The 25,715-nt window shown below is 41.2% G+C and overlaps 1 protein-coding gene and 1 long non-coding RNA gene across 4 annotated transcripts in view; one reads left to right on the forward strand and one right to left on the reverse strand.

Moving 5' to 3' along the window:
* The window catches only part of LOC137384719 (uncharacterized), an 81,709-nt gene extending 66,859 nt beyond the window's left edge, over positions 1–14,850 (reverse strand). For all 3 annotated transcript variants that reach the window (XR_010977645.1, XR_010977646.1, XR_010977644.1), the window contains exons 1-2: positions 14,729–14,850; positions 8,543–8,678 (exon numbers count right to left, since the gene is read on the reverse strand). This is a non-coding gene — a long non-coding RNA (uncharacterized lncRNA). The remainder of the gene's footprint in view (positions 1–8,542; positions 8,679–14,728) is intronic.
* LOC137384718 (laminin subunit beta-4-like) overlaps positions 1–25,715 on the forward strand; it is a 148,924-nt gene that overhangs the window by 70,267 nt on the left and 52,942 nt on the right. The window contains exons 13-23 of the mRNA XM_068059036.1: positions 5,545–5,624; positions 6,465–6,615; positions 7,980–8,108; positions 10,207–10,386; positions 11,191–11,312; positions 14,226–14,346; positions 18,315–18,492; positions 19,714–19,857; positions 22,343–22,574; positions 23,309–23,466; positions 25,452–25,676. Coding sequence (XP_067915137.1) covers positions 5,545–5,624; positions 6,465–6,615; positions 7,980–8,108; positions 10,207–10,386; positions 11,191–11,312; positions 14,226–14,346; positions 18,315–18,492; positions 19,714–19,857; positions 22,343–22,574; positions 23,309–23,466; positions 25,452–25,676 — 1,720 coding nt within the window. The remainder of the gene's footprint in view (positions 1–5,544; positions 5,625–6,464; positions 6,616–7,979; positions 8,109–10,206; positions 10,387–11,190; positions 11,313–14,225; positions 14,347–18,314; positions 18,493–19,713; positions 19,858–22,342; positions 22,575–23,308; positions 23,467–25,451; positions 25,677–25,715) is intronic.

Consider the following 25,715-nt stretch of genomic DNA (forward strand, 5'->3'; position numbering starts at 1 on the left):
TCTGTTTGTAGTTGGTCACATCTGTGCTGACCAAAATGCAGTAAATCATATTTTGAGCATATCTTCCATTTCGATGTCCATGCTGTCTACTTGTAGATCCAGTGGAACTTCTTCATTCTTGCACAGGTTTGGCAATCTGCTCAGCACATCTGAGGTGACCATTTTAGTACCTAGTTTGTAGCAGACATCGAAGTTGTCCCCCTGTACTTTCACTAACAGTCGCTGTAGTCGAGGTCGTGCACTTGTCAATGGTTTGCGCCAGATCATCTTCAATGGTTTGTGGTCGGTTTCCACAGTGAACTGTTTACCGAACAGGTAGGTGTGGAACCTTGTGATCCCAAACACCAGAGGAAGTGTTTCACACTCTATGTTTGAGTAATTGGACTATGCTGAGGATAAACATTTGAACCTGAATACAATTGGTTTGCCATCCTGCAGGATACACATTTCTAGCCCTTTCTGCGAGGCGTCGAGTTCCAAGATTGTCTTCTTCCTTGGGTCACAGTACTGCAGGGTACAGGTGTCCGCTGACAATGCTTGTTTGAGATGGTCCTCCTGCCATACAAATGGCACGTCTTTCTTTAAGAGCTCTCTCAGTGATGATGCTTTGTCAGAAAAATTTGGAATGTATGGTGCCAAGAAGTTGAAAGATCCAAGACATCGCTGGAGATGTGGGGTAGGCATATGTCTTACATCTTCGACTTTGCCTGGGTCAGGACGGATTCCGCAACCATATAGATGGAGCCAAAGAAATTGATCTAACTTACATGCACCTGGCACTTCTTGCTGTTAAAAATGAGCCCTTCGCGACGAGCTACTGCCATCAGTGAATGAAGATTTCGATCATGTTCTTCCTTGGTTTTGTCCAATACTGCACTGTCATCAGCAATGCATATACAGCCAGGCAAATTTTCTATACCTCTGTCCATGTGCTGTTGAAACAGATCTTGACTGATGGATAAGCTCAAGGGTAGTCTCTGGAAGCAGTATTTTCCAAATGGTGTCCTGAAGGTGGTGACTTCTTGAAATTCCTTAGTTAGGTATACCGACCAATATCCATGTTTAGCACCCAACTTGGAGAAGAATTTGGCTCCTGTGAACTTGGTATTCAGTTCCTCTAATGTCGGAATCTTGTGGGGGGCATCTCTTCAGGGAGAGGTTTAGATGCCTTGGATCTAGACATACCCTGATTGTTCCATCCTTCTTCAGTACGCACGTGATTGAGCTGCACCAGTCTGTGTGATGATGCACATGATGGATGATGCCATTGCGTTCCATGTCATCTAACTTGCACTTAAGCTTTTCTTGAATGTGCATGCTGCACTTTCTGGGAGGGTCGATTGAGGGAATTGTATCCTCTCTGAGGTGCAGTACAGCATCACCTTGGAAATCTCCTATGGCATCATACCTGTCTGGGTACATTTGTTGTAGGTCATGGACTGACTCAATGCGGGTACCCTTGGTCTCTTCTGCTGTAATGGGTACCTTGGTGACCTCGTGGATAGTCACAATGTTGCAGTCCTTACACACTGATAGTCCTGCCACTGCTGGTTCACTCATGTCTACCAGGTAAAATATTTGTGGTTTCCATGTCGATTTGCCATAATTGCATTGCATTGTCAGTGTGCCAATGCAAGGGATGGGTGATCCGTTGTATACAGATAACTTTGCAGTTGTGGGCTGTATCATTGATTTCCAATGACTCCGGTGCATATCCTTTAGGATTCGGATTGGTAGGATATTTGCACTAGCTCCGGTGTCAATCTTAACCCTGAGTGTACGTTTGCCAGCTTTCTTTGGGCACGTGATGTTGATGGTAGCAAGAGCTTCCAGTTGTTTGACTTCATCAACATGATTCATCAGGTTCACAATGTGGAAAGCCTGCTCGTCTTCTGACTGAAAATCACTCTTCTCTAAGTCTTGTCTCATAGAGTCATAGAGTCATACAGCATAGAAACAGGCCCTACGGCCCACCGCGTCCATGCTGATGATAATGCCTATCTATACTAATCCCACCTGCCTGCATTAATTCCATATCCATCTATGTGTTGCTCATTCAAGTACCTGTCCAGATGCCTCTTAAATGTCAGGTTTGTTTCACAGTGGACTTCGTGTATGAGCTTGCGTTTATGCAGGTCTCTGGTGCTCTCCTTGCTGTCATTGCCCTGTTGCTGTGCCTGTCGTCTGTTTCTTTGTGTCCTACTGTGACTTCTGGCTGTATCTTTGGAGCCAGATTTCTTGCATAGGTGGGCCCAGTGTCCTTTTGCACCACATGCCTTGTACAGGTCTTGAAATGTAGGACAGCTTTGCAGTAAGTGGGACCAACCACTTATCACACAGCTTGCTTGCTCTTTTTGACCTGGTTATCATGCCGATACTGTTGGCTGCTTCTAGTGCTTGCAGATGCTGTTGTCCACCTACAGTGGCTTCATATTTCCTGCCATCTTCGAGCAGTGCATCAATGCTGTGACCTTTCGTTTTCCCCAAGAGATCTTTCTGAAACATTTCAATGGGTGTTCCAACAATCACCAGCTCCATTAGTCACTCTGACAGCTCAATTTCTGAAAATTTGCAGTTGTAGCTCTTATTACAGCATCTGCTGATGAACTAGCCCATTGATTCCTGTGGCTGTTGCCTGTAGGACATCAATTTCAGGCGGTGAATTCTAAAATTCACTTGTAACCGAAGCTAATCTTCTCGCACTTTTCATATCTTTGCGGGATCTTTCTGGTCCTCTTCAGATAAGCCAGAGGTATTGGTTCTGTGTAATCCCTCATTTCCAATTGCTATTAGTATTTTTAGAGCCTGTTTCTCAAGTTCGACAATCACTTGGCATGTAAAGCATAACTACATTCTTTGTTTGAAAAGTTTGAACTCAGATAGGATATCAATGGCTTTCCAGTTCATGCTGGGAAATTTGGTATCCATACTTTTGCTGTTGTTTTACTTTAAAACTTGCCTTAAGACTTGTTCTATGACTCTGCACTGTTTTTCCTTTAGGAAACTCTCTTTTATTTAGACTAGCTGCCTGGATGGAGAGCAGCAGGTGTTTTGCAGTGCTCTGTGTTTATCTTGCTTGCAGCAGTTAAGTTGGTCTATTTACACAGCTGTTCAATAGGCGTTCAATTGTGTTTTTTCACTGGAGTTTATTTTTGCAGCACTTAAGCTGGTCTGTTTACACAGCTGTTTGCTAGGCAGTTCAATAGCTTTTTTTGCTGGAGTTAGTTTATGTTCTTCACACTCAAGTGATTTAATGGTATTTTTATAGCGGTGGCTGCGTAAATGAAAGCTCTTCTTCACACACGAGTGATTTAATGAGTTTTTTAAACTTTGGCTTCATGTATGAAGGCTCTGCATTGATTGGAGGATACCTGCGCCTTTTGCTATTGGGCACTTCCTGTAATGGCGACAACCTCGATCAGCCTGGGAAAGGAGTCTGATCTTCCCTTTTTTTTTACACGGAGCTTTTGAAAGAAAATCAATTTTTAGCACTTCAGAGCTTTTTCTTTTTAACTGGGATTCCTTGACCGTCGGCACAATGACTCATCCAATTTACTTACAGCCTGTCGTTCTGTGCTCTGTCTCCTACAGCTGGAGGTAAGTTTCGTTTTAGAGTCATAGGGTCATAGAGTTATAGAGCACAGAAACAGGCCCTTCGGCCCATCGTGCCTGTGCCAGCCATACAGCACTCAACTATTCTAATCCCATATTCCTGCACTTGACCCGTAGCCCTGTTTGCTATGGCGTTTCAAGTGGTCATCTAAATACTTCTTAAATGTTGTGAGGGTTCCTGCCTCCACCACCTCTTCAGGCACTTTTTCTTTCTACTGTTCTGGCCAGCATTTCTGTGACACTTTTTCTGTTTTGGTTGTAGGAAAGGTAGTTTTTACAGCTGTTTTACCTGTGGTCTTCAATCTTAGACTTTGTCTTCTCACCACTGCTGCCACCATATAAGGAGTTCTTTATTTTGTCTGATACAACATAAATGAGATGCATGGGGTCCAGTTACGTTGAAGATCTCAAACAGGTTTATTACAGCTAACTATTACATATAATATAGAGCAAACTATTTACAGAACCTTACTCTGGTGTAACAGTTGCAGAGTGATGCTGGTTTTGAGTCACATGACTAAGTCCTGGTACTTAGCTCATTAGCATACTAAGATCTTAAAGGGACATCACTCCTAAAGGCAATCATACAATACACCCTACCAAATACCTTCAAACATTCATCATTATACTATGTTGAGAAACTTTACAAGCAACCCTAATGTCCAAGTGTCCAGCTCTGTCTGCCCAGGTGGAGCAAAGCTCCTAGCTGATGAGCCAAATCGCAGGGACTGGCTGGTTTACATAATTGGCCCACACCTGTAAGGACTCATCAAAGGTGCCCAGCCTGATCTGTCAGCAAATGCCGGAATGGACCATGGCAACTCGTGGCAGATTGGAGGGTCAGGAAGGATCAATGAGAAGCAGGACAAAAATTCTGAAAATGCTCCAATGAGAACTCAGTGCCACTGTTGGAAAGATAATTATTCTGCTCTGCAATTGATCAACATTGTCTGTGACATTTGGGGGCACTTCCAAGGACCTCAGTAGATCTCATGTTAGTTCTCAGTCTTCCACTGAGGTCTTCCAAAGGCATTTTTTAGTTTAGAGATACAGCACTGAAACAGGCCCTTCGGCCCACTGAGTCTGTGCCGACCATCAACCACACATTTATACTAATCCCACGCTAATGCCATATTCCTATCACATCCCCACCTGTCCCTACATTTCCCTACCACTTACCTATACTAGGGGCAATTTCTAATGGCCAATTTACCTACCAACCTGCAAGTCTTTGGCATAATAGGTGAAATTCCAAGAGTCGACTATGAACTCCCCCAGACATGCCCCTTGACATGGGGAGGGCGGAAAACCATTAATCCCACATCCCTCTTCCCCGACTAATATTTAGAACAGAAGGTAAATGGGACAGAAACAGAATCTGCTCTCAGCCCTCTCCGACCCCAGGAATTTCAAGCTCTGTAACTTTAAGGTGTGATGGACTTTATCTGTCCCACATTAAGATCAGCTGAGTTGAGTGAGCCAGTCAGTTGCAGGGCAATGTTGATGGATAATTCAAAGCTGCTCAGCTGTCTAATTTCATAGTGAAGGAATCAATGAAAAAGGAGATGCCAGGGTTCAATCTCTAGCCTTGGCTGAGTACACTGATTTGAGCTCGGACAGCTATATGAAGGACAGAGCAGGTGGGAGGAACGTACAGTTGGTTGCAGTAACCCTGGACTAGTGAGACAAAAGAAAAATCTGTGCAAGTTCCAGTTCCTGATCGGAAGTGTGGATGTCAGGTGAGAGCAGCATTAGGCTAAACTATGATATCTTCTATATTCAGATGACCTTCCAGTACTTACTGGCTTGATTCGCACATGGAGAACAGTCACATAGCCAAGGTACCAGACTGAAGGTGGACACTGCATTGCATTATTTTTTGAAATTACTATGCAATACAGCTTCTAATGCTGTTACCGTATTTTGTTATAGCCTAACTACTGGGGCCTTGGAAGCAGTATCTATGGTTGTTCACCCTGTGATTGTGACATTGGAGGCGCCTATGATAATCTGTAAGTATGATTGTTAGTAATGTTTCTGGCCAGCTTAAACACAACTTTATCTCAGCAGCAGAATAGTGTTTTGTATATTACATAGTATACACTCACATCATTATGAACTGGCTCATCATCGGATTTACCATGAGTCATGTCATGGGAGATCCACTAGTGTGAAAAATATAAAAACCTATGGTCAACTGTTGACAGACTCTTGTTGATGAGTGAAAGAATGCAATCCCTCATTACTCTAAGTTAAATTTAATGGTTCTTTTAACGTAACCACTGTTAATTCTACATCAATTGCGTTTAACTATATACAGGTGGAGGGCATTAATTGGGGTTATATTTGAGCACCTCTAAAGAGACAATTACTAAAACAGTGTGTGGTTCAGTTAGGAGATATATGCTTGTAATGTTTTACTCTGTAAATAAATATAAGTCTGAATAAAGATTGGCTCCAGTATCATCCTTCACCAACTGGCTTTCTGGAATAGAACAACCACCACTGAAGGTGTAAAACTTCGAACAACGTACTTGTCTGTTTTTGACATCTTTAACTTAAGCTGTAGGATATTAATAAGAACTATTAATTAAAATAATTTTTTAAATTGGAATACAGAATAGATTTTTTGAGCAATTCCAATTAATTTTACAAGCTCAAGTCTGAAATGCTTATAGTGAAGAATCTGCTTGTGAATTTGAACTGTTGCAAACAAATCTTCACACGGAACAGTGGAAGGAGTTTATGTGGCAGACAATTTGCTGAATAAGGAATAACGTACACTGTAGTATTGTGGTACCATTTGTAAGCATGTCTACTGCAGTCAGCTGAAAATATATTGTGTTTTGCAGTTGTTCCTTGCATGATGGACAGTGTCGATGTCTACCCAACATTATCAGCCGCCAATGTAATGAACCGGCTCCTGGTTACTTCTTTGCTCCGCTGGATTATTATCTGTATGAAGCTGAACTTGCAGAGCCATTAGGGAATAGCGGTTCATTGGTTAGTACCTCTTAAAGCTTTTGTTTTCTTTTAATTTTTCAGATAAAGTCTTTGTCACATACTTACTGTGAAATTTAATGTTTAAGCCACACTTGCTTGATTGCTTTTACTGTCACCTAAATGTACAGGAACCATATAATAATGTGACTGGTTGCATATTAAGCATGCTTTGTCAGCTCTGATCCAGTTCTGAATCAGCTCCTAGGCCCCCACTAAAAATGAATAAAGCTGCCCTGAGTTGTAGACCGCTCCTCCCTATCAGGAGCATCTTTAACGTGACAGTGGGTGGTCTTTGACCAATAGGAAGTTTGATGTCTCAATTTAAAAGGGTGAAAAATATTTTTTGTAAATCAAAAGATATGAACTCACTTTGTCTGGGCTGTATTTGTACTTAGAGGCCCATCACACCTTTCAGGACTGAGTTGAGGATAAATTTCTTCACCCAGAGAGTGGTGAGCCTGTGGAATTCACTACCACAGAAAGCAGATGAGGCCAAAACATTGTACGTTTTCAAGAAGGAGTTAGATATAGCTCTTCGGTCTAAAGGGATCAAAGGGTATGGGGTGAAAGCGGGAACAGGTTACTGAGGTGGATGATCAGCCATGATCATAATGAATGGCGGAGCAGGCTCTAAGGGCCCAACAGCCTACTCCTACTCCTATTTTCTATGTTTCTATTGCCACCCAGGGCTACATTATTTGATTGCTTCTCATGCCATTCTTCAACTTTAATGCAAAGCATTCTGTACTTTCACGGTGGTGCCGATCCCATCCAACATGAGCAACTTATCATCACTACTTAATGCAGTAATAATTACACAACAGTGACAAAAAATCATGAAAGACAATTTTGAGGTGCTAATCAGGCATAAGAACTTGCAATTACTAGACCAAGAAAGACCACGATCCATCAAGTTCGCCCTCTACCATCCTGGCAGTCGCATGATATAATGATAATGGAGTTGTTGACTAATCATAGCAATCAGTCTCTACCGATTAGTCTCCAACAGTCCCAGACATGACATGAGGAAAACCCCAATGGTGGAGAGCTTTAGGAACCATAGACCCAAACCTGTTCCTCACAAGCATGCTACACTTACCATGTCATGTCTCAAATTATTCATACACTGTATCCCAAAATATTAATTTCTGAGAGGCACCATTATTGATGTAAAAATTCTAAAATTAAAATACTTTCTAAATGGACTTATACTGTTAAAAATGACTCGCATAAACCTAACCTCATGTTTTTCTTGTTAACGATACCTATTTACTTCTTAAATTTATAAAAATTGCTTTGAGTGCTTCTGCCCACTGGCCAATACGCAATAATTTCTTAAATAATGAAATGAGTTCTATTTTCAGATAAGGCCAACATCTCTGCCAAAATGTGATGAGTATTTACGAAAGCAAGGATATAACTTTAGAGTGGAACATGGTAGACTGATACTTTACAGGATTGCTAAACATCATATGCAACGTCAGAGGAAGAGGGTATGTGAAGCTTCTAGAACAAAACATTCTGCATTGTTATGAGCAGGTGAGAAAGGTGTCTCGAGGTTCCTCTCAACCTTCACCTGGTCTTACCTTTACAGGGTTTAATTTTAAACAAACCGTGTTTTTAGCTCTCCCTTGGTGAATCCTTGTTCACTACTTTCCAATTATAAGGCAAAGAAACCAGCACAAACGGGCTTTCTTAGATTTAAAGAAGAAATGTTGAAATTTATTAAACTTAAACTCTAATTCGGTTAACGCCTGTGGATACACGATACGCCCACGTTAGCATGCATACGCGATAAACACATGCAAATAGAGACAGAAAAGAGCAGAAGAAAAACAAAGTGGAAAAGTTTGAGGCAATATCTGAAGAATTTTTGTTACGGTTCTTTGAGCTCACTGTAGAGTCCTCGATTGTAGGTAGATCTTACTTTTCGTTGGGGCCCAGTATTCTTCTTAAACCTTGTTCGCTGTAGGGGACCTTTCTCTCTTGGGGTTTATGTGTCTTCAGTGGATTCAGAGGCTTGTGAGAAAGAGATGGGGCCAGACAGGAGAGATCTTCTCAGTCTAGGAGCAAACAAGCACTCTCTGTTCAAACTGTTTGTACAATTTAGAAAAAACCCAGGTTGCCAAACAGGTTAGTCACGTGACTAACTGGTCTGACCACGTCTTGAATTGTATCACCTTAGCAGTCTCTGGAATGCTCCTCTTGCACACAATACCTGATGATCAAGGTCCATTGTGGGTTGACTGTGTCAGGGAATGGTCCTTTGTCCTACTAATCATCGCCTGTTAAAATGAAAATGTCATTTCCAGCCATGGCTGATCTGTTTAACAAGTCCTTTTTTCACTCCAGTAACAGTTTAAAATCAATATTCATGACAAAATTAATGCGTCTCATTCCTGACAGGTGGGGGGCTAGCATGACAGCATGTTGTGAAATTTATAACCACCAATCATCATAAAATAACAACATTGCTGTGTTTCTATAGGGAAAAGTGGGCATCGGATTGACTGGCCAGTCCAACGTTTACTCACTAGCTGGACATTGTACATAAAGATTGGCAATGATGCAATTAAATGGTTCAATTAAACCATTTAGCTACAAGAGTAAAACTCAAATGGCTTATCAACATTAAGATTGAGCTGTTGCCTTGGACGCATTATCAGACATCAGTTGTTCTTCATAATATGTAATCTACAGGCATTTTGGTGTATTTTAATATACTTTTTAGTATAATAAAAGCAAGATGATGTAATTAATGAGCCTATTAGTTACTAATATCAGTAACTGTGGAATGATATCATACGAGGGCAGAGAAGGGTCATTTTCTAATTTTATGCTCTCAGTGATCATAAATTTAAATTTTAAAAATTCAGAAAATGGTGCAGCATGCACACCTGAATTTCTGAACATCAGAAGTTTACCCTGGGCTTCTATTTTTCTCTCAATATGACTATTTTTCCAGCTCCAGAATACCATTAGTGGCAATGGGGATAGTCTGCTTTCAAACAACCCACCATACACCAGGAAACTTGGTTACCAGCCAAGAGAAAAAAGTCTTGGGGTTACTCTCCCAATCAGAAAGTGCCCCCACTCCTACAGTCTGGAATTTTCTGCCCTGTTTCCTCTGCCTTGCCACCTGTTTCCCTTCCAAAAATCTCCTCAAATCCATCTTCTGTGACCACTCTTTTAATTCCATATTTAACCCTCTGCATTCACCTACCCATATCCCATTCTCAGTGTTCCTTTACCCCTTTACTGCAAAACACTGAGCGATATTGGGCCCAATTTTAACTGTGTAAGTGAATGGATTCTGAATGAGTTAACATGGGACCTATCATCCTACATTTGAGGATAAAGGTGCAAATTGTTTTGTTGATCAGAACTTAATGTTTGGGGAACATCAGTACCTAGTGAGACTGCATGCACTGCTCCTTAGTGTATGCTTAAGATAAAGGTCTTATGGATAATTTTTTGTATATGTTAGAGGGGCACGTTTTGTAAAGTGTAATCCTGGGAGGTGCTTGTTTAGGAAACGATGTAACAGGTAAAATAACACGAGGCTTATATTGGCAATATTACTTTCTTTAGCAAACTCTAAATCCAGAATCCCGGGTACAGATTGTTGCCAGAGAACATGCTCCTGATAGACCTACAACCTGGACAGGCCTGGGGTTTGCTCGGGTTCCACATGGAATGGGACTGCGGTTCGTTATTGACAACATTCCATACCCAATGGATTTCACGGCTGTCATTCACTATGAGTCAGAGGTATTCAAATTGCTGCATGCTTTAGCCTACACTCTCCCAGCTGTATCAAATGTAACTGTTTACTCATCAAACAGCCCACAGCCATCCAAGACTTGAGTACTGCTCCCAAATGTCTCTTGCACTTGTGAAAAGGATGCATGAAAAAGCTGTTGTCTAATATATGATGCCACTCTAGCCTTCAATCTTTCTCTATCCTCCTCCTCCCTCTTTCTCTTTTGATTACAGCCTTTCTTCTTTCTCAATGTTATTTACTGTACTAGGGTCAGTACTCCTCAGGACTTTCTTTGTTTGTTCCTCCTACACTACAAACACACCATTCATCATAGAAGTTGCTATAGAACCATGGAAGGTTACAACACAACAGGAAATCATTCAGCCCATCATGCCTATGCTAGACTGTGCTAGAGCAATCCAACAGTTCTACGATAGAACCATAGAGGTTTACACAGACACATACCAATCTACATGCTCTTCCTCCTCCCTGCATATTACCAGGTTGAGTTCAACTCACTCCACAGATCAACTCATTTCATTGTCTCATTTCACTGATTCATTTCCAGTTTGTCAAAACTGTGCAACTGCTTACTTTCTTCAGTCTTTTTTCCTCTTACAATCTTCACACTTTTAAGACCAGAGCTTCGTGTTACCTGATTATTATTTTCCAAATTTCCTTTCTACTTTCTTCACCTGAACAGTGTCTTGGACCTCAGCCCTTCACTGAGGTTTCTCAATTTAAAAACAAAAACATATCTGTACAATTATTTGTAAAATAAATGACCATAAATTTCCTCTCCACTAATACAGTCAACCGATGATTGGATAGCCAGTGTTCGAGTTCAGCCAACAAATCAGCAGCATCATAGCCAGTGCAGAAATAACTTGCCCTCGCAGGAAGCTTTTACAGTTGTCATGCCAGCCACCTCCAGGTTAGAACATACTGCAAATAACCTGACTGTTTTTTTTGAAGTTACGTTGTGTATTATTTATAAATATTAATGGTTCTAATGATACACCATATGAAAAATGGGCTTTTCTTAAAAACTACCATAACCTACCAGGTTACGGACTAAGATGTGGAAAGTGGGATTAGGTTGGATAGTTCAGACATGATGGGCTGAATGGCTTCCTACTGTGCAGTAAATTTCTATGATTCTATGATTAAATCTGGCAGGCTGTAGAACAGGCAGCTGATTCTGCATCACATGTATTTCACCTGCAGATTCAAGTTAAAATTACCCTCTTCGACCAGGTTTCTCACTAGAAACCCTCTGATGGTTAAAATCCAAACCATAGCTTCATCAGTGTTAAAATATTTCTAATTTTAAAAATGTTTTTAAATTGCACATGGCGAGTTAGTTTCCTGCATCCCTGTGGCAGAATGAGGCTGATTTTCATTGGCAGATCAATGGGGAGGAAATGGTGGGAGATTACACAGCTGGAAGCTGCCCACTGACACCAGGTAGATGGCAGGATTGGTTTTGAGGGCTGCCTCACAAGGGTCCCATATTCAGGAAGTGGGGGAGCCTCAGCTTTCCTTGTGGGGCCCAGAGGAGCACTATTCCTCCTCCTGGCATCTCAAAGAAAGTAAAACAACTCCCCTGTTTGAGTTTCTTCTGGCTCCAGCTCCTCTTCCCACTGTCTTCACCTGGCAGGAAAACTACATCAGTTTCCTCGCTCAGGCCACCAGTTAAAATTACAGGCATCGTTACCCAACATGCCTATGTAAAGAAGAACGTTGTCAAATTTGGGCAGGTGTCATCGTCATCTGCTCAATACAGCAGGTTAAAATTTGGAATACTGAGTTTCTGGTGCCTTTCCATCGGATAAGTAACTCAGGTGATTTTAACTACCCATCTGACTACTTACCGTCAAGCAGGTAGAATTGAAATCATGCCCCATGTGTTGTACCGACAATCTTTCACTTAGTCCATTTCTAATATCAGTTATACTATTATACCTCAGACAGAACTCAATAGTCTTCAGTCTTGCTATTCTTAATTTGAAAAAGTTCTTGCACGTCTATGACTAGATGAAGGACTAACAGTAAGGTAACATAGTGGTGGTCAAGGATGATGGTGGAAATTCTAAATTAATCAATATGAAATGGTTTGGCATTTCAATGAAACATATCAATTATGTATTATTCTTCAAATATATCAACTCAGAGTCCCCACTGAATAACAACACAAACCTTCATATGCTACCTTCTGCTTTCAGAGCTCTCTCCTACCAAGCCATGACCTGAAACTCGGTCCTTTGCAGAATTAACTATTACCTTCTGAATATGTGGAGATGGAACACATTTAGTCCACAGGAAAGCTATAGGTCTGGACTTTGACATATTGCAAACACTGGAGTCAATTTTGGACACAAGCTTTTATTACAGTTGTACTCAGCTTCCTGTTATGATCCCTGTGGAGACCACCAACAAATCAAAAGAATCAAATCCACTGACTGACCCCAATTTAGGAAACAAAAACCAAACAGACAAGATTTCACTTTTATAAATTTTACCTTAACACTCAAACCAAAACCAATGTAAATTAAACATGAAATGTGTGTATATCTTAAAGATTACACATTAATTAGCAGATGCAACTGAGATAGTCCTTACTAATCCTCTGAATAGGCTTATCAGCAAGATGTGCCAACCAGTTCCACAGTACAACAAAATCAGGAACTTCCTCAGTTGGTTTTCCAAGTCCTGTTCTCCAGGATGCAGATATGGAAGTGATGAGGTCCAGTCAATAGTTAGCAATGCAATCATTCCTTTAACGGTTCGGTCTTGTTGCCTCTCGAACAATCTCGGCTTCACCCACAACCTTCCTGATGGTGTGGTTCAACTGATAAATTTCTAAGTCACCAAAGACAACTGCTGTAAGTCATTCACCAATGATCAGCCCTCAGTCCAGGCTTCTCAAAACAACTATTCCAGCCTGCTGCATTGTCGTCTGTTTCAGTTCCAAGCAGCTTCGCAGGAAGCACAAAAATCTGCAGCTCTCAGCTTTCCCTTTAAACAACAACTGGCTGTTTTTTCTTCCATTCACTGCAGAGCTCTTCTAAAACCTGAAACCTGAGCTCCAATCTCTGGTTAAAAAAAACTTTTTTTTAACCTGGTTCTAACCTCGCTGAACATTAAAGCTTTTAGTTTCGTTTTCAAATCAGGATCTGTCTCAAAAAAAGCACGCATTAAATCCAAAGTCATAGCATCTAACATTCCACCCAACAAGCCAGCTGCACAGAGCACAGGCTGCATGAGGACTCCATCACATTCCCCTCTTTTGCTATATTACCAAATAAATATGAAACAAGTGTCATTGCATTTTGTCAGTTCATTTTAAATATTCTTGTGTAAGATTGTAATCATTAAACAACTCAGCACCTTTACAGAGTCAGTGCACAGCACCAACATGTTTCTGGATGGTTTTAAACATCCTGGATTTCACAGAAGAAATTACGTCTATCGAATATCATGGTTTTCATTGATTATTGGGGGGCCAGCAGACATTTGCTCCCAGTATTATAGAATGGCAGCAGCCTTGTTGGTATCAGGTGGCATTGGGTGCAACAATGTCACTTAAGCAGGAATTCCCATGCATGTTTATGAGTATTATGCACATATTACTGAAGGGTTGGGATACCAGTCTTTACAGTTACTGTGAGCCAATACAGGGATTTGAAAGGTGCAATCGAAAAGCATGTTTTTATCATGCAACTGAAATAATACATCATGCAAAGAATGCGATTGTTTACACTGTGTAGCTAATTATATTAATCAATAAGAAATATTGTTACAGGCACTATGATCTAATTATAGCTTTGTGTTTCTTCATACACAGGATTGCAATTCTTAACACCCCCATATGCCTGGAGCCTCAAGTAAGGTATATCGTGGAGATTTACTTCAATCGATCTCCTACTCCGAACAGTCAGCCCAGCAATCACATCTTGATTGATTCTGTAAGCGCAGAGTTAGATCTTCTTGTTATTGCAGTTTATGTTGTATTAATGAAGTGGCAACATCATAGCACTGGCTGTTTTCAAATTCTGATGATGTTGAAATTGTTACCAGGAGGCACACCACACAGAATAGGTGACTAGATTACATACATAGGCCGGGATTTTAATGAAGTCCCAACGCTAGGATCCGTAGTGGTGGGGACTGGAAGATTGTACCGGTTGCGGCCTGCCATGGAGTCCGACACCGGGAGTGCCGGGCCCGATCCTCCCAGCGGCGGTGAGGCTCCGTGGTGCCTCCCCCACCGCTGGGTGACGGGATCCATCTTTGTATATTTAAATTAAGTAAATGAAAACATTTAAGTAAAATTTGCAGTCATCTTACCTGCTGCCCAGGATCTTCCGAATGGCGGCCAGCACTCACGTTCCTTCACTTTCCCCTCCAGGGAAAGCAGGCGCCACCAAGGTGGGGAAGGTTTTTTTTTTATGATTTTAGTCCAGTTGTGAAGGGGTACGAGGTCAAATGTAAGTTACCAGTGTAGGAGATGGGGGGGAAGGGGTGACCTAACTTTGATTAGTTTGGGGGGGGGATGGTCCAGTGTTGCAGGTAAGTGTTTTGTTGGGAGGAGAGGGCAGCTATTGTATTTAATTGCTATTGAGGGGGAGGGCGAAGAGGCAATAGTTTTTTTTTGCAGTGCAATCGGGGAGGGGGGGGGGTGTTAAGCCTTTAAAAATGTAAGTGTACCAGCAGGGCTTGGCTGCCCTTTAAAAATGCACAGGCAGCTGATGCCGTTGTCAGCGTCGCAGAGCCCGCACCCTCCAGGTGATTGGAGGGAGCAGCCCGGCCACTGTATTATCTTGGGCTGCCATGAGGTAGATCGCAGCAGCATGGCAGTGCGCAGCCTGTGCGTGCTTGCGTGCATGCGGGGCCTCCATTTTTCCACCTACCACTGCTCCTGGCAGTGGGAGAAGAAAATTCAGCCCATAGTAAATATATGCAATGTTTTCACATTAACTTTGTAATCAGGCTTCCTTAAGAAATAGATTGGAGCTCTGTGAAATGATTTATAGTAAACACAGTTTAGCTCTTAAGGTTTCCTATTAGATTGCTTATTCTCATAGATTCAAGATTGCCATATAAGGGGAATTTCAAGATTTTCTCTTTGCTGTAAGGTTGGTAGAGACGGTAATTTGTGACATGTCATATCAACTGATAGTGACAGGAAACCTTTTGGTTTCACACAACTTGCTCATCAATTTAACCTAGTGTTACGACCAGGTGCGAAAGGTGTCGAGGGGTCTTTTGCTGTCTTCACCTGGTTTTATTGTGACAGGGTTTTATTTTTAAACACACTGTGTTTTGAGCTCCTCTTTTTTTTATTCCTTGTTCATAGCTTTCCAATTATAAGGAAAAGAAACCAACACACCAGGTTTTCACAGGTTTAAAGGAGAAAAGTGAAATTTATTAAAACTTAGACTTAAACTCTAATACGGTTGACATCTACAGATATATGACGTGCCCATGCTAGCATGCACACGTGATATATACATGCAGATAGGGACAGAAAAGAGAAGAAAAGATAAAGTGAAACAGTTTGAGGCAATATCTTGTTACTGTGCTTCGAGCTCATGGGATAGTCCTTTTCTAGGTAATTCTTACATTTCGTTGGGGCCCAGTATTCTGCTTAAACCTTTTCTCTCTTTGAGGTTCATGTGTTTTCACAAGATTCAGTTCCGTGGGAAGGAGATGGGAGCAGGCAGACAGGAGGGGGGGGGGGGTTCTGCTTCAGTTCCAGGAGCACACAGCATTCTGAGTTCAAATTCTGTTTTTCCAATTTAAAACTCCCCTGGTTGGCCAGCAGGTGGTCACATGACTGACTGGTTGGCCAGGCCTCTTCTGTGTATTGGGGCAGGGACTGGTTCCTCATTGTTCCAACACTGTCTGTTACTATGCAAATGTCTTTCCAGTCAGGGGTTTGCAATTTTAAGTTTTACTGTTCATATGGCGAAATAATGTGTGCTTCAGTCTTGGCAGGTGGGGGGCGGGGAGTTGCCTGACATTAGAAATTGTTATTTTCAGTATTAGCAGAAAATCTCTTGTATTCCTTTGTCTATTTTAACTAAGCATTCGCTCATTTTAATATCAACATAAAAATAACAGACAGGAATATTGTACAAGAACATTACTGTTGGCTGGTAACTAGTCACATTCCATTTTTACGTGCATTTATTTTTTTAATGTTAATTACTAGAGATTTTTACTACATTTTTGAGAACCGCATTCCATGATCTAGACCATTTTCCATGAGAATCGCAAACCGTGGACATAACCACCAATTTTACTTTTCATATACAGTACACAGACACAAGGCTGAATTTTACAGCCTCCCTGATGTCAGGAGTTGTGGTGGGGGGGGCCTGGAAAATGCCACCGGCATAGGCCCACCATGGGCCTCGGCGCCAGGAAAGCCCGGCCCGATATTGCAGGCTACAGCAAGGCCTCGTGGCCACCCCCTGCTACTCAGCGATGGGAGCAAAATTTACATATGTAAATATATTTAAATAAATGAATTAAATACTTACCCGCTTCTGCTGCTCGTCCCAGAGTGATATTGATGCTGCTTGCCGGCACTCCCACGCCTTTCGGATCCCCAAATGGAGATCCGAGGCAGAACACTTGTGGGGAGTGGCGAGCAGGTGGGGGAGTGGTGCGGAGTAAATTTATTGATCTGGGGGTGTTGGGAAGGGGTAAAGTTTAAGGGTAATGAACTTTGGGGGCGGAAGTCAGAAGCAGAAGGTAAGTGTTTTGGGGGGAGAGGGTAGGCAATTAATTCTATGCTTACAGGGTTGGGGGTGGGTGGGAGAGGGTCAGGATCACTTCATTTAATTTTTTAAAGCAGTATTCCTTTAAAAAATTTAATTACAAGTTAGGCTTGAAGACTTTAAAAATGGCATCAACGACTGCGCAAAGGCAGCTGACGCCATTGCTGGGGGTGGACCACCCACCCCCTCCATGTCATTGGGGTGGGTGGGGGGCAGTCCGGCCCAGCCATTTAAATGAGCCACCGCATTTAATATTGCAGCGGCTCCGCGAATTGCGGCCCACGTGTGCCAGCTGCCATTGTTTAAGTCCGCCCAACATAAATTTCAGCCCACAGTATGACATCAGAAATATCAATGCTGAGATTGACACAGTTGAATTTCCCTAAAAATAATACATTGCAGTATAGTCTTTTGTCAATCTTGAGATATAGGTGTCACTGGCAAGGCCTTGCAGGTAGTGGAGAGGATTTGGGGAGTCAGGAGATGCGTTCTCATTGCAAAATAACCAGCCACTGTCCTTTTCCTGTAGCCACGGCATTTATGTGGCTTTTCCTGTTAGGTTTCTGGCCAGTGATGACCCCAGGATATTGATGATAGGCGATTCGTAATAATATGTCATGGGGAGGTAGTTAGGTTCCCTCTTGTTGGAAATGCTAATTGTCATTTATGGCACAAGTGTTACTTGCCACTTATCAGCCCAAACCTGGATGTTGGCCAGGTCTTGGTGTTTACAGATATGGAATGTTTCATTATCTAAACAATTGCTAATGAGCCTATCAGCAAACTGCCCTGCCTGACCTGGAGGGAAGGTTATTGATGAAGCAGCTGAAGACACTTGGGCCTAGGCTACTGTCCTGAGAATCGCCTGCAGCAATGTCCAAGGGCTGGCATGATTGGCCTTCACCAACTACGACCATTTTCCTTAGTGTCAGGTATGACCTCAGCTACTGAAGCATACTAGCCAGGGATTATTTAAATTAGGCCCGTGGGATCTGTATTGTTAAGCAGGATAGGTAGACAGAATCTCCCTAACATTGCACTAGATTCTTCATGTTACATGGGAGCTCAGCTTTCCCTCACAGACCTGCTTCAGAAATCATGGAGCACTTTTGGTTAATGAAGAGATTTTTTATTTCTTTTGTCATTAGCTGGGTCTGATTCCAAGGATTAACTCTCTGGAGGATTTCAGCAGCAAAACAGATTTGGATGAGTACAGACGATATCAATGCATTGAGGTTGCCTATCAAGTGGGACCTCAGACTATACCAGAAGTGTGTGAGAGACTGATAGCCAGCATGTCTGCTCGAATCCACAATGGAGCTGTCCGTGAGTACAAGAAGCTCTGAGGAAGAAATTGTCACTGCACAACTTCTAGACACTACAACAATACAAAACCATCAATTTATTTAGAGCTGCTTATTGCACCATATGACATGGACTGAGCTGGCAAATTCACTACTAGCTCTAAAGATGGTCATACCAAGTCTATACTGATTTAGTCAGGCACAGAAATGACCTGATTAACATCCAGCACTAGTCTAGGTGCTAAAATCAATAGAAATCCCAATGGAGCCTTTCTGATGTTTCCTTAGTTGACATTATCAGCCCACCCCTTGCACAGAGAGACATAAAACAGGAGCTTCGGGATGCTGATCTACAATAACGTATCTAATCTCTGTAGTTATAAGGAACTCATGTAATATTAAACTCCAAAACCACAGCTATTTCTCAAAAATATTTTCTTTGTATGTTGTGTTAGCAGCTTTTACTGACATTCTGGAGGAATTACACTGAACAATTTACATATCTGAATGAAACTGATAAAATTGTCAGCACCACTGTATATTTAAAAAAATGTCAAGTTAGCTAATAAATCAAAGTTTAGAATGCGCATCCCTCACGCAATGGATAAAGCTGCAGGCCAGTATAGCATTAAGTCATACAGAGCAGTAGGTGTGAAGTTCAGTCCAAGGTCTGTGCTGACTTAGCCAGGCCAGCAATTGAGGTGCTACTGGGGAAAAATTAGCAAGGGTTCTCTTTCCTGATCTCTGTTCAGTGAATCCAGCCAGAAGGTGTGCACATCTGGCTGCCAGACAAAGACAGGGTCAGTCTCAACCACATAGCCGACAAGACACTCACTCTTCAAGCTCACCCATGAGAAAAGGGCACAAAGATGAGGTACCAACTGGCAGCCCTGGTTCCATACCATAGCAAGACTCAGTGGAGGGTAAGTTTATCCAGTGGGAAATCCATGGGATTGTGTGGAATTCTGGTTTTGTACCTCACCTTTGCATTGGGCAGGGTACAAATCCAGCATTGCCCCCAATCCAGGGTTAGGTTAAAATTTCCCCCAGTGCTTCAGGATAAAGTGAGAAAAGGAGAGAAAATTAGGGGAGGAACAATTTAAGCAATAACAATATGAAGTCCTACAATTTGGACTGAATTTTCTGATTTCATGTGTAATGCAACTGACTTTTGCAATGGTATTTGTAACAGTTGTAATCATTTCCTGCTAACCGAACTGAGTTCCTTACATATGTCCCACAGCCTGCTGCTGTAATCCTCAGGGATCAGTCAGTCCCATCTGCAGCAAGTTTGGCGGTCAGTGCCAGTGTAAACCTGGCATGATTGGGCGATGCTGTGATTCCTGTGCACCAGGATTATATGGGTTTGGTGCCAATGGTTGTTCAGGTAAGTCACTCACTAGCACACAGTGAATGGGCAGGGTTAATAAAAGACAAGTTCGATCAAAATTTTTAAAGGGTATTTGGTATACATTAACGCTCATTTAAAGCTATTGATGTATATTGTCATCTAACATGTTTCAGTGCAGGGGTATTAATTTTTCAAAGCTTTTACCTGTTTTACTTTGATTTAGTTCGCATACAAACCACTAAAATTATTAAAGATCAAACAGCTTCCTCTAACTATCAACCTGCAGGCATTTCCTGGATTGACAAAGATCAGCTCTGAGCATAATAATGTTTTCATTGTTCTCCTTGTATTATAATAAAGCTCTGCACTTTCTATTTCTTTTAATATTGGCCAAATATACTGATATAGTTTCTTTATGGTAATAACTGTTTAGCAACAATTTGTCTGTGTGATTTCAGCAGAATACAACTGACACTGCTTCCTGTCAAATTAAAAGTTGCTTTACATTAGGTAGAGTGTATTTTTCATTATGAATGCAACCCAATTGCTATCAATAACTTTATGTGCCGCATACGTATGATTGCGTGCATTCCATTTTCTGCTCATTCTCCGTAGCATGTTACTTTCTAAACTCCCTCAATTATCAGGATGGTGCATCACAACTTTATAGTCTAAATCTGAGTCCAAGCCTGCACTTTGCTTGGTTTGAGAAGGTTATCCAGATATCTATCTGTTCCTTTCCCTTGGAATGTGTTCTCCTTTGTCCTTGATCCACTGCCAATTCTTTGCTCATAACTGTAACACATTCTGCAAATATGGGTCAACAGCTACAATTTCAAAAGTACACTTTTAACTTGATGTCTCATTGTATGATTGATTAGATTTGCTGAACTGATCCCATGTGAGGTTAAGCAAGAAAGGAGATGGATCTTTTTGTTGTCAATGGACTGTTATTGCCTTGATGTTCTGATAGATACTGTAGTATAAGGGTCTGAAGGGTTAATGTTGAGACAGTGTAGGGAATACTTCCCACCATGATGATGTAAGACATCACATGTGAGAGAGACTTGGAGGGAGATGCTTCAGAGGAGTCACACAGACTTGTGTAAAACTGTACATAGTTAGAATGTAATAAAAGAGTTAATGTTCAAAGTACTGAAGGCTCAGTAATCTCTCTTAGCTAAACTAACCAAGTATACTAAGGTGGCAGCAGACAAACCAAACATAAAGCAGATACTGTAATTCTTTATCTCTGGAGTACACTGTATGTATATTGACCTGGGAACATCTTGTGCTCAAGTATTAACAAGCATGTATTTCAAACACCGTATAGTCTTCCTCTTGTTTCTTTAAAGGCAAACTCCTGGGTACTGCATTTGTTCAGCAGTTGCCTGAAAAACCGTTTCCAATTGTTTATAATTAGATTATTCATTAATGTATAGGGTGCTGAAATGCATTGTTGCAAGAGGAAAGTTAACATGATAATTCTGGCTCTTGATACTTTCCCAAACAAAACAAAAAATCAGTTTCCTTTCTTAAAGATAATTTAAAATGATTTTTTAAAGTGTGGGAATGGTTTTTGAGCAAGTTCATTGTCCCTTGAGACATTTTTCATAGTGATCCATTGTCCCCTACAAACCTCCATTGTGTCCTCTTCCTGCTACTGCTGGTATTACCGGTGTTTAACTAGGTTACCTGGAGGTTCCATAATATATCAGCTGTCGGTCTGCATCAATGTTGTACGCATCCGTGGGCATAAGGCAATTATCTTCCTCATCAGTCTATGGATACAGTTCTGTGCAATCATGTGTTGGAAGAGACCATAACCAACAACACATCAAAAATACTTTCTTCGAGACATTCCATTTTTAATTCCTGCAGCTCACACTATGCGTTTGTATATCATGTCCTCTCTCATTTGAAATTATGGCTAATGTCACAAATAAGATCTTTGGCGATCTTTTTCTCTTATGCGCTATTCTTACATCTGTCCCTACTACAGGACTCATTTTTATAAATAATGAATTTCAACATGAATTAAAAATCAATGCTGGCAACTAGGAATCGATTAAAACTCACCAAGTCTTTGCTGTCAAAATTAACTTCCATTTATTTGAGGAATTAATAAAACATTCCCTCCTTATCATTTCTTACAGCAGTAACATCTGGTAAGCATCAATGTTTTGCATTGTCCTTGAATAGAAAGTGAAATTGTTACCTGAGCTTTCACTGAGTTAAGTGTAACCAGTGTCTTTGCAAAATTAGCAGCTTAGTTCAATTATTTCTGTCAGACCAGTGGCCTTGCAACTTACCCACATTAAAGTGAATCTATGCCCTCGTGACTTCAAAAGAAAATGACAAGTGTTGTCAGCTTTTAAAATTTGATAGATTAATGTTGGTAGAAGACAGTGCTGAAGAATGCTTTGATCTGAGTTGTGAGCTCTTGCACCTGTGTGCTGCTTTTATTTCCATTGATTGGAATTTGCTCCAACTTCATGTTTGTTAAACTTTCTTCTTCCAGCCTGTTACTGTGACCGTCAAGGATCCATTGATTCAATCTGTGATCAGGAAACTGGACAGTGTCATTGCCACAGAAATATTGTCGATCGTGCTTGTGACCGCTGCCGGCCTGGATATTATGGGTTCCCTACCTGTCGGCCATGTCAGTGCAATGGTTATTCTGAGTACTGTGATCCTCAAACAGGAGCATGTCAGAACTGTAGAGCATTTACCACTGGAAATAACTGTGAGCGGTATGGAGGTGCAACATTTTAATCTTAACATTGTTGCTGGTTTAATAATGATTGACATTAATTATATTAGGAATCCAAGCATTAATGTCAGCTGTACCTATTTGTAAGTGGATTGTTTTTGATGTGATGGAAATCACAGTTATAAATGTCATTGCATAGGATGCCATATAACAGGAATAGTAATGCTTGCTATCAATATCATAGATGACAGTTTCAGTATGCTAATAGTTTCTTTGCATCACATCTGCACACTATCTGACAGAATCATATGATTTCTATCAAAGGGGCCATTTTACTCCTAGCTGAACCAATTTCAATACCGGTAACAAAATAATTTCATTATCAATAGTTAACACTCATAATGCTGGATCTTCATGTCCTACCTGCCAGCAGGATATAGTGTGAATGCTTCTGTTCCTGCTCACAGTGATTGCTGTGTCAGTAAAAGGAGTTGCACAGGATGAATTCAGCACATCATGTGTCCTGCTGGGCTGAGAGTCATGCTGCTAACATTCCCAAGGCTGTTTGCTGTCACCATGTTTCATTTTAAGGCTGTTCCAATTTCCTGGGAATATTAACACACCAGTACTGATAAATCAGCATTAACCTTATTATTATCCTTGCTCCATGGCATATTGGTAACCAAATTAATAACTATAGTAGATGTTTTCAAATGTTCCTCATCACCCACCTTTAGGGATTTGTGATTTAAAACTGCATTTCTGTCTTTGCAGATGTAGTGAAGGTTACTTTGGGAATCCAACTTTAAATGAACCTTGTCAACCATGTCAGTGCCCTGACATTCCAAACAGTGGACGCTATTTCGCTCATTCTTGTTATGAAGACCCTAGAACTCTACAACTGGTTTGTAACTGCCTTGAAGGCCATACAGGTGTGAAGATTATTCATAGTGTGTTCTAGCTAACAGAAGTTGATAATATGACTTGAATTTAACTGCCTTAAAAGCTAGCTTCTAGGTGACTTATAAGATGCATTTTTTCCCTCTCCTGAATACCCTGACCCATTCTGGGTTCTGCAGGTGCATAGCACTCCAATACCTTATCCTTGAGGCATTATTCACTTAAGTATCAGAATGCTATTTGGCCACAATTGAGCTGGATTCAATGTCCGCATGTGCACTTTCCAGCAAGGATCATTGATTAATGATCAAAAACAGGAAACCTGGCTGATATTAGTCTCCCTATCTCAAGACAGTAAGGCCAATTGCAGCACCTCTACCAACAATTTAGGTGAGATCTGCTGATTGAAACTGGGCCTTCTGGTCTAAATGGCTCGGTTACATACTGATCTTACCAAATATACTATTGGGTAGTTTCTGCAAGATATACACCTTTCAGTGCTTCATCACTGATTCTACAGTCAGATCCACCTGGTACATTTACAATAAGTTTTGACAGTCCTCAACTTGCCTATGAGATGGGTGTCTTGTTGAAGCCTTTCAGCATTTAACACAAATCTGTGTACCTCATCCTTTTTGACCAGCTAGTCTATCTTCTGCAGTTAAGAAAGAGACAGCATTAACACAAAAAGTAAAGTTGAACCTTGACACCTGTGCCTGCCTTCCACTTGATAGAGATTCACATTGGTGTGAATATTTGTGGTGAGAAGAGAGCAAGGAAATGGTCTAGTTCATGGTGCGGCTTATCAATAAGATGATATATATGATATGATATATATGATATAAGATGATATGATATATATATGTTTCAGTGCTGTATCTCTAAACTAAAATAGATTTGCCGCAAATATGTTGGCAAAATAAGCCACACTCTGTTACTGGGGTAATGTCTACAAAACGACTGTCTTCAGTCCCCCACCACAAATTCCATTCCCTAGCCACCAACTCCATCCTGCTCCCTGACAACTGTCTGAGGCTGAACCAGATTGTTCACAACTTCAGTGTCATATGTTGTGACCCGGAGATGAGCTCTGACCACATATCCTCACTATCAATAAGACTGCCTATTTCCAACTCCACAACTCTGTAATCACTCAACTCTGCACCAGTCACTTGCTGCTGAAACCCTCATCCTTCCATTTTTACCTCTGGACTTGACTATTTCAATGTACCCCAGGTCGAACTCTTGAATTCTATTCTCCATAAACTTGAAGTTATCCAAACAATGTCTCGATTTTAAAATTCACATCCTTGTCTTCAAATCCCTCCATAGCTTCACCCCTCTCTGTCTCTGTAATTTCCCCTAGCCCTACAAGCAACGTTCCCTCTAAACTGCGCGATCGCACAGAACCCAAAAGTCCCTGCCCACACACAAGTTGGCCCCTTTGAGTTACCGCGAACTTAAATGAATTGCTCACGCACTCCAAAAAACATTAGAGAGTACATTGCCTATAACCCTCCCAGGTATCTGCCCTCCTCCAATTCTGGCCTCTTAAGCAACACCAATTTTAAGTACCTCCACCATTGGCATCTGTACCTTCAGCTGCTAAGGCCCTAAGCTTTAGAATTCCCTCCACCTCTCAATCCTCCTTTAAAGAGGACACCACCAATGTCCAAATGCAAGCTGAATGGTCTTCTTTGGATAATCAACCCTCTCAAAAATAAAACAAGAATGTGACTGGGTAAAATTCACCCAAACGTTGAATTTACTTAAAAACCTTAACACGATTTTTTTGTTCCATCTCTCTTGGCTAGAAATGAACTGATAACTAATTTATTAATTTTCCCATGTCTAATAAGTTTATAGGAATTCTCCTACTTGCTGAAGCAATCTATTTAGTCTGTGATTCATTTGACATCTAGGCATATCACCATGGTGACATGTCGCTATAATTCCATTAGATTGGTTCAAATGTAGAACTGGAGTTGTATTAAGACTGTTGTGTCTTTCTGTTCAGGAATCCACTGTGAGAAATGTTCTCCTGGGTTCTATGGCACTCAGACAGAAATTGGAGATCACTGTTTGCCTTGCAGCTGTAACGATAACATAGACAGGAGAAATCCAGAGTCTTGTGACCAGCAGACGGGCGAGTGTTTGAAATGCCTGTATAACACCTATGGACCAAACTGCCAGTTCTGCAAGCCAGGATACCATGGATCTGCTTTGAACAAGGATTGCAGACGTAAGATTCTGAGGCGGTTAATCAGTTTAGTCAGATTAT

Source organism: Heterodontus francisci, chromosome 27 (genome assembly GCF_036365525.1).
Source record: "Heterodontus francisci isolate sHetFra1 chromosome 27, sHetFra1.hap1, whole genome shotgun sequence".
In the NCBI taxonomy this organism is placed as follows: Eukaryota; Metazoa; Chordata; class Chondrichthyes; order Heterodontiformes; family Heterodontidae; genus Heterodontus; species Heterodontus francisci.